This window comes from Mytilus edulis, chromosome 4 (assembly GCF_963676685.1).
Source record: "Mytilus edulis chromosome 4, xbMytEdul2.2, whole genome shotgun sequence".
Classification (NCBI taxonomy): domain Eukaryota; kingdom Metazoa; phylum Mollusca; class Bivalvia; order Mytilida; family Mytilidae; genus Mytilus; species Mytilus edulis.
Genome location: NC_092347.1, coordinates 74,123,609 through 74,131,724, shown reverse-complemented (window position 1 = coordinate 74,131,724; position 8,116 = coordinate 74,123,609). Strand labels below are relative to the sequence as shown.

The 8,116-nt window shown below is 32.0% G+C and overlaps 1 protein-coding gene across 1 annotated transcript; it reads right to left on the bottom strand.

Moving 5' to 3' along the window:
- Window positions 1–1,438: 1,438 nt before the first annotated feature.
- LOC139521525 (E3 ubiquitin/ISG15 ligase TRIM25-like) lies at window positions 1,439–3,124 on the bottom strand. Its single transcript, XM_071315000.1, has one exon. It carries the CDS (start codon window positions 3,122–3,124, stop codon window positions 1,439–1,441), a length of 1,686 nt encoding a protein of 561 aa, XP_071171101.1.
- Window positions 3,125–8,116: the final 4,992 nt, after the last annotated feature.

Genomic DNA, 8,116 nt, shown 5'->3' with positions numbered 1-8,116 from the left:
GAGCGTCACTGGTGGGACTTTTGAAGACGAAACGCACGTCTGGCGCAAATATAAAATTTCGATCCTGGTATCTCCCATTTTTCTCTTTTTATTTTAAGTGCAACCATGAGTACACACTTGGCAATATATTGGACACGACTTTCATTTTCATTCTTTCTTTTCCAATAAATTTACAATACTGAAGATCGAATGAATATGGATTAAAATAGGCTTACACGATGTTACGGCCAGAAATCGCCTTTAAATTGTAGCCAACAAAAGACACAAATCAATAGTAAAATTTAACAATATTTATTATACAAAAGTTTACAAGAAGTATTACACAAATATTACTGTCAACTTAACTGTCAAAATATGAGTCCAATCTTTTATCTTTATCTGTATCCGGATATCTTTCGGAATCCAATCTGAATATTACGGTCACAATCCAGTATGATGTTGCTTGTAGAATAAAAGTGTCAATCCAAATGCTATGAATATTAATGTCTATCGATGTCTAAGTCTAAGTCCAAGAGTAAGTCCAAGAGTAAGTCCAAGAGTGAGTTTAACTTTAGTGTCTGTATATATATATTTGTCATGGAAGATTCTAGAACAGTCTATAATGGAACATCCTAGAAAGTTACAACAGAAGTTTCTAGTAAAATGTAGAAGTTTATATAATGCATTTTTTATTAGGATCATTCTGGAAAGTTCCAATCATTCTGTAATTGTTCCAGAGATTTCTAAACTGCACAGTTCTAAGATTATTCTGTAAACAACTATCAGGCCACACAACACAAATCAGGCCAACATAAATAAATACAATAATTACAATATCATAACAACGACAATAACTCTTTTATTTTTAGCTGACTTTGTCAAATTAGAATCAAATGACTGATAATTGCAAACCATAAGATCAACATTCAGCTTTTACAATTATATTAAACACCAAATTTTATTTCGATTTTTTACTCTTTAATAATAATCAACATCAGTTTAAAACGTCTTAGGGACCTTTAATTATTTATCTAAGAAAGGGTGGACTGGTCAAAATGCAGGGGGGTCAATTTTTGTTATGTGTGTTTAAAAGGGGATTAAATTGTTTTTAAAAATTCCAAGTGGGGGATCAATATTTTTGCAAATGAGTAGTTTCAATACTTCAAGAGACTAAATGTAAAAAATAAAAAAATACAACTGTCAAAGGAAATTAATTTTTACCACCATTCATATACAATTAAGTAAGATATCACATAACTTTAGTGTCAGATGAAGGAAGCTGCCAAGTCCCCCTCGAAAAGGTATTACTCCTTAGAGCAAATGATTAAAAGGAAATTTTGCAAAGAACATTAATTTAAAAACTCTCCCATGCTTGTCATTTCAATAGATTCCATGCAGATTTAAGTATCCCTACAATATCTCTAGTGTAGTTATAAACTACATTGTCATAACTCGTGTCTCAATATAGCTCGTACACTGCAGGTTCAGAATTCATCGTAACTATCAATTTGCCTTTGTTAACATCAAATGCTAGTCCAAGAGGATGATTAATTCCGTCATCTTTCCTAAGCAACTTTCTTACATGTTTACCATCTGACGACAATAAAAAAATACTATGGTTATCACACGAAGCAATATACACGTTTGAGTCTTCATCTACAACTATAGTACCGTACGGAGAACATACTGATTGATCTTTGTATTCCCACATCTTCTCTCCAGTCAAAGAGCAGCATGTAACTGTGTGGTGTGAGCTATTGGTATAGTATAATTTGTCGTCGGATGTTGCCACATAACTTCTGTCTGACAGGGTAATGTCTTCAACCAAAGTAGAAGGGAAATTACATGACAACTTTACACTCTGAATACCTTCACCAGTACCACAATACGTCAACTTGCCATCTCTATAAGTTAAACCGTAACAATAGCTGTGCACATCTATTGTGCGTTCAACATTTGTAGTTGCAGTGTTTATGATTTGTATTTGTCGACACCTAGGAAAAGAGACAGCGACTCTCTTGTGATCGATAGAAGTAACATCAAATGGATTTCTAATTGTCAGGCGTACGTCCTTTCTCCAAATTCCATCTTCGTTTAAAATCAGTACACGGTTGTCATTCTTGTCTAGAAAAATGATGTCTCCAGTACATGAAACGGAACATTCTGTGACTTCTGTATTTTCAATATTTGTTTGTAATCTCAGTTTAATAGCGTTGAAAGCTGACGGTGGAGCAGAGTGCACAGACCTACTCTGCACTTGTGTTTCTTTCCCTGTGTGCATAACAACCAATGGTGGGTTTGATTGGACTGATACTAATCCTATTGTAGTAACTGAAGACAATAAATTTGAAATTGTGTCATTAATTTTACAGTTAATGTCAATTTTCTGCATACTTGCATCTTCAAATAAAGATTGCATAAATTTTTCATGTGTCTGAATTTCTTTCTCAATCATTTTACTCCCAAGAAAAGCTTGTAAGTCCGATGCATATATTTTGATAGCTCTCATATCAGTTTGCAGTAGATCCACCTTTTCTGTATTTTTAGCAATTTTTTCCAGTACGTCTTCTATCTGTGATTTAATTGTCTTTTCGGCAGCTAACAGATCATTAAGCGTTCGTTGTTCTAAGATGTCAAGGTGTTCGTTTATTTTAATTCGAACTTGTTTTATTTCGTCGTAAAACTTCTGTCTTTGTACCTGGATTTCAGCAAGATGGTGTTTTCTATCTTTAACGACTCTCTCGAAATTTATTTTAATATCTTTCAGATTTAGATCAAGACTTTCCAATAAAGCCGAAGTCTTTGCGGTTTCTATGACTTTCTCCAGTGATAATATCCCCATACACTTATCATGGGTATACTGAATACACAGTGGACAGCAGAGACTTTCGTGTTGCAAACAATAATTCTGGAATTTTCTGTTATGTTCTGAACAAAACTGTGAAATATTGGCGATCGATGGAGGCAATTGTTTATAGTTGTCGATAAATATGACTCCATGGTAACGTAGAGCTTTTGATGCATTGTGAAAATTAAGACATTTGGAGCACAGCCCTTCGTCGCATTCAGGACACCAGAACTCTGCAGTTGTAGTTGAGTACTGAGACTCACATACACCACACACTACAATACTGGATGCTGCCATATTAGTTTTTACTCTGCAGAAAAAAATGATAATAACCATTAAGCCTATTTTGATATTTTTTACTTTTTTGTTTTAATTTGTAACCGTTTGGTGAATAATGTGTGAGTTTTACTGCAGTTGTATTTTTCCCAAGTACCTTTAGTGGCGCCACACAGTAATTATATTCTTCTACCGTAATAAACTTATGTAATCGACAAACCACTTCGTTGAATTGACTGGCAAGACAAACATTGATCAAGATACTCGAAGTTAGCAGTACTCTGAGCAAATAATCTTAATGATAACAATGTTAAAATTATTAATCTTTAAAAATCATGGTCGCATCAGTAAGAATGTTACAAATGTTTTCAGAGTTATACAATTTTGTTCATTTAATCAGATTTGCTCTGGACAGATTTGAAGAGTATACGATAATAAATAAACTCATCATAGATACCAGGATTAAATTTTGTATTTACGCCAGACGCGCGTTTCGTCTACAAAAGACTCATCAGTGACGCTCGAATCCAAAAAAGTTTAAAAGGCCAAATAAAGCACGAAGTTGAAGAGCATTGAGGACCAAAATTTCTAAAAGATTTGCCAAATACAGCTAAGGTTATCTTTTCCTTAGTAGTCCAGTCAATCTAGCATAAATTTGACCCTAACCTGAAAGTAATTGCAACAGAAGATTTTAAAGTTTTAATCTTTAGCATTATACCCCAAATATACACAGAAAAAAGTCCCATAAAATCTTACTTGAGGAAGACTTAAAAAAATCACCATTTAAAGTTCCTATGGAGATTTGTATTGAAAAGGGATATAACTCTTGTAAAAAAGGCAGAAATATCAATAAAAATTGATACAAAATTATAACTTTACCGCTACTATTCATCAGAATATATTGATTCTTGATTTTTAGCGGTCTATAGAGTATAACAAACAACTCTAAAGGTGTCATACCTTTTATCAAGCTATAATCTAGATTTCGTAATTCATTAGATGACCATTTTTTGAATTTTTCAACATGTCAAGGTAAAAAATCTTAAATTTTATAAAAGCAATTAAGCGTGTATTCTTCTTTTTGTGGTTTAAAGTTTCTTTAGGTAAGTAAGATACTGAAAAAATATAATATATAGATATAAACAATACCAAATTTTCACATTATTTTTTTCAAAATGGTTACAAAGCTTCAAATTGGCAATTTCTTTATTGAAAAATGCACAAATAAATAATAAAACTACCCATAACACTCCGGTTTTGTACATAAAACGTTTAAACGTTTTGCCAAATACAGCTAAGGTTATTTATTCCTTATCTATTAGGTAGAAAAGCCTTAGTATTGAAAAAAATCAAAAGTTGTCAGCACAGAAGTGTTTACTACTGGGCTTGTGATACCTGTCGGTAATACGTGAATTACGTAAGAAAACGTTTCATGTTCTAATTTGTGTAATCGATCTATAGAAGCCCAAGTATACAAGTGACACGTCACAAAGTCTTTACGTTACAATATAAGACATAAGTGACGTTCCCGCGTTGTGTTCGCGCCGTATTTACAACAATACCCTCGGGGAATTAAGACTCCAGCAATAGTGGCATCGACCCAGTGATAAGTTATAACTTCAAGGTTCAAGTAACACACATAAACGAAGGTGAAAAAAAAGCTGTCAGGTTTCGAATTTTTACTCTTTTATAACAATTCTTTTTTTTTAAATGAGTTTTTGTTAGTGAAACAATTACAACACAAAGTGCAAAGGTAGCTATTTGTAACCGATGCAAAATAGACATGAAATGGTAAAATCTCGAAGAATATTGTTGAGATTTTGATACAAAAAATATTGGATAACGTAGTACCATTACAGAGATGATAAATTTCATGATATATAACCTGTATGTGTGGACCAAAACCGACAATTAAAATTACATTTAGAGATTTCCCCCTTTCAGGTTTGGATTACCACTTTAATTTATATATATATATATATACATTCGCGATATGATTTTTGGAAGTTTGACTACAAATATTTGTTTACCAGTGAGGGGGTCGAGACATGACATACAATAAACTATTGACTCTAAAGATTATGTGTCAATCACCGAGATCTATGCGCATCTTCAACAATAGCCACTCTTAAACATGACATTGTAGCCTAATTATAATACAATTCATAATTAAATTTATATTTTTTTGTTCACCATTTGTTGATAATCAATTTTAATGTTAAAATTTTCTCTATCGTCTTTATTTTTCACCTAAAATGAAAAAAATAAGAATAATCATATTTAAATGTCAATAACTTCTAGAAAGAGTTACTGAAAATTTCGCCCACAAATCTATTCCTGCTGACTATTAGTGTGTGTCTTAAAGAAGAGTTTCGATTTTTTTCTATTATCAAGATTGAAGGTGAATACTCAAAAATGGTTAACAATTGTCATTTGAGTGCAACTACTCAGGTTAGGTGTTGACTTATTATTTTTGCAATTTCAACGTATGTTTATATCATGTATGTTTGATTTTTTTTTTTTTAAATTTCTATGTTTATATTACTGTTTAAGATACCGGTAATAAAAAAAATTAAAAAAATCTTTGTGATTAGTTTAAGGGCAAATACTTTTTTTTTCAAAGTTAATACATGAATTCCCTAACATTGACTCAAACTAATATTATTGTTATATAATTACATTTAATGTATGTTTCATTATAAAACGTTATTCTGATTGGCTAATTGCACATCACGTGTTATTAATTAAGCAATTTGCATTACACAATACAACTTATCATGCATGATGACACGAGGTCCCATAATAAAGTGAACAGCTAAATTAAATAAAAACTTAATGTAAATCGTGTTTTCATGATCCTTCCAAAAAATGTAATTATAAGTATTGAATGCTTCTTTTTGTAACTTCATAGGGTTGTAAAAGCGTTGACCGTGCTCACATTTTTAGAATGAAGCACGGAACAAAATGTACTTCGGTCAACGCTTTTACAAAGTTACAAAAAGAAGCATTCAATTCTTAAATATACATATACTTATAGATTATCGTTGATCATCTCTACGAGATTGATTTCTCGCTTGAGCTGGTACGACGAAAATGAGAAAAGCAATCGAGTTGAGATGACTAATGATAAACTGTTAATCGCTATTTTATGACGACGATGTTAATTTCATTGACATTGCGGCCTCAGTTGCTAGCGATAATTTTTCATATCACTCTACTGTGCTGAGAAAGGAAATTACCAGTCAGTAAGATCAAAGGAAAATTTCGTAAAACAGCAAATGATATGCATATTCATATTGTGGAGAGTTGTCTCATTGGCAATCATACCACATCTTCCTTTTTTGATATATATATATATATATGACAATAATAATATAACATCTACACACGCTTAAAAAACACGTGTCTCATGTCTATCTCTAGATTCACCTTCCGTGACAAGGTAACACTACGACTATTGAAGTTATATTTTTATATAGCGGATGTGGTCGAGTGGTCTAGAGCGCTGGACATGAGGCTAAGCGATTGGTGCTGTAGTGTATCAAAGGTGTGAGTTCGAATCCCGCTGAGGGACGGACTAAAATTTGTCAGTATAAAAAATCTAACTCTAACACTGTTTGGTGTAATTTTCAGACTTATATATATATATATATATATATATTCACGGTTCTACAATCTGTCGTTACCTGCATTTTGGCATTGTTTTCAAACATCATCATGTTTCTCTATCACTATTAACGAAGTGTTAACACTACAAAATCCGTTTGATGCTGGGTATATATCAATTGATACTTTAGTCTTAGAAACATGCTTTTTTATTAGTTGTTATTGGCTATGAACAAGTTGTCAGCAATTGCAAGTACTCTTATATCTATACTCAGCGTCTTTTTGTTGTTGTTGGGATGTCCTCCGATGTAAGTTTTTTGTTACTTGATTTTTCTGCTTTATATTGATCTGATAAGTTAACCCCCTTTCAATTGATTTGTATAGTTTGTTTATTTTTTGTGCTGTTAATCTACTGTCCCGTGTTAGGATAGGGTTTATAGTCCGCAAACATATTACTCCAGCCACATTCTGGAACCTACAATTAATTGGTTGGCATGTGTTGCTGTGTATCATATTTGTTTTTTGTCATATATCAGGCCGTTAGTTTTCTCGTTTGTAGTGTCTTACATTTGACTTTTCTGGCCTTTTATACCTGACTATGCAGTATGGGTTTGCTTATTGTTAAAGGCCGTAATGTGATCTAAAGTTGTTAACCTGTATGTCATTTAGTTTCTAGTGGATAGTTGTCTCATTATACCATATTATTATTTTTATATAATTTGTAGATATTGTCTTGTTGATTATATTTGCTGTTTATAGTTTCTCCCCATCTATGTTCTATATAAATTGAGTTACTTAGTTATTGTCCTTATTTGATTTTGTTTTTGTTATATGTCACCAACTGTAAAGGTTGTATGGAAATAAAATATTGAATTGAAAAATTGAATTGAATAGAGTAATCATAGTTTAAAAATAAATGGCAATTATACACAAAATAATGTTAAAATCGTTATTTTAAGCTGGCATCTTTTTAAGAAGACCACGGATCATTCCGACTTTGTTGATTTTGACGTAAATCTTTACAAATGTCTTGCTAATGATTTTAACCACACAACTCTCTCTATAAATCTTTTATTGCCTCAATATAAATGTCAAAATTTCGAAGAAAAAATGTTAGCATTCATCATTAAAGGGCAATTACCGTATCGATGTATATAAACATTACTATACATACCCTTTTATAGTTTAAACATATTGTATTGTCTAAATATATAATAGTATTAGTTACATAGTGTGCTAGTGACCTAATACGGTATATATGGGGTCAGTAATTCCATATGGGGTGAGAGCGAAGCTCGAATCCCCATATGGAATTTACTGACCCCATATATACCGTATTACGTCACTAGCACACTATGTAACGAATTTATCTTACCGACTATCTTAACGTGTGATTCTCAAAACGAG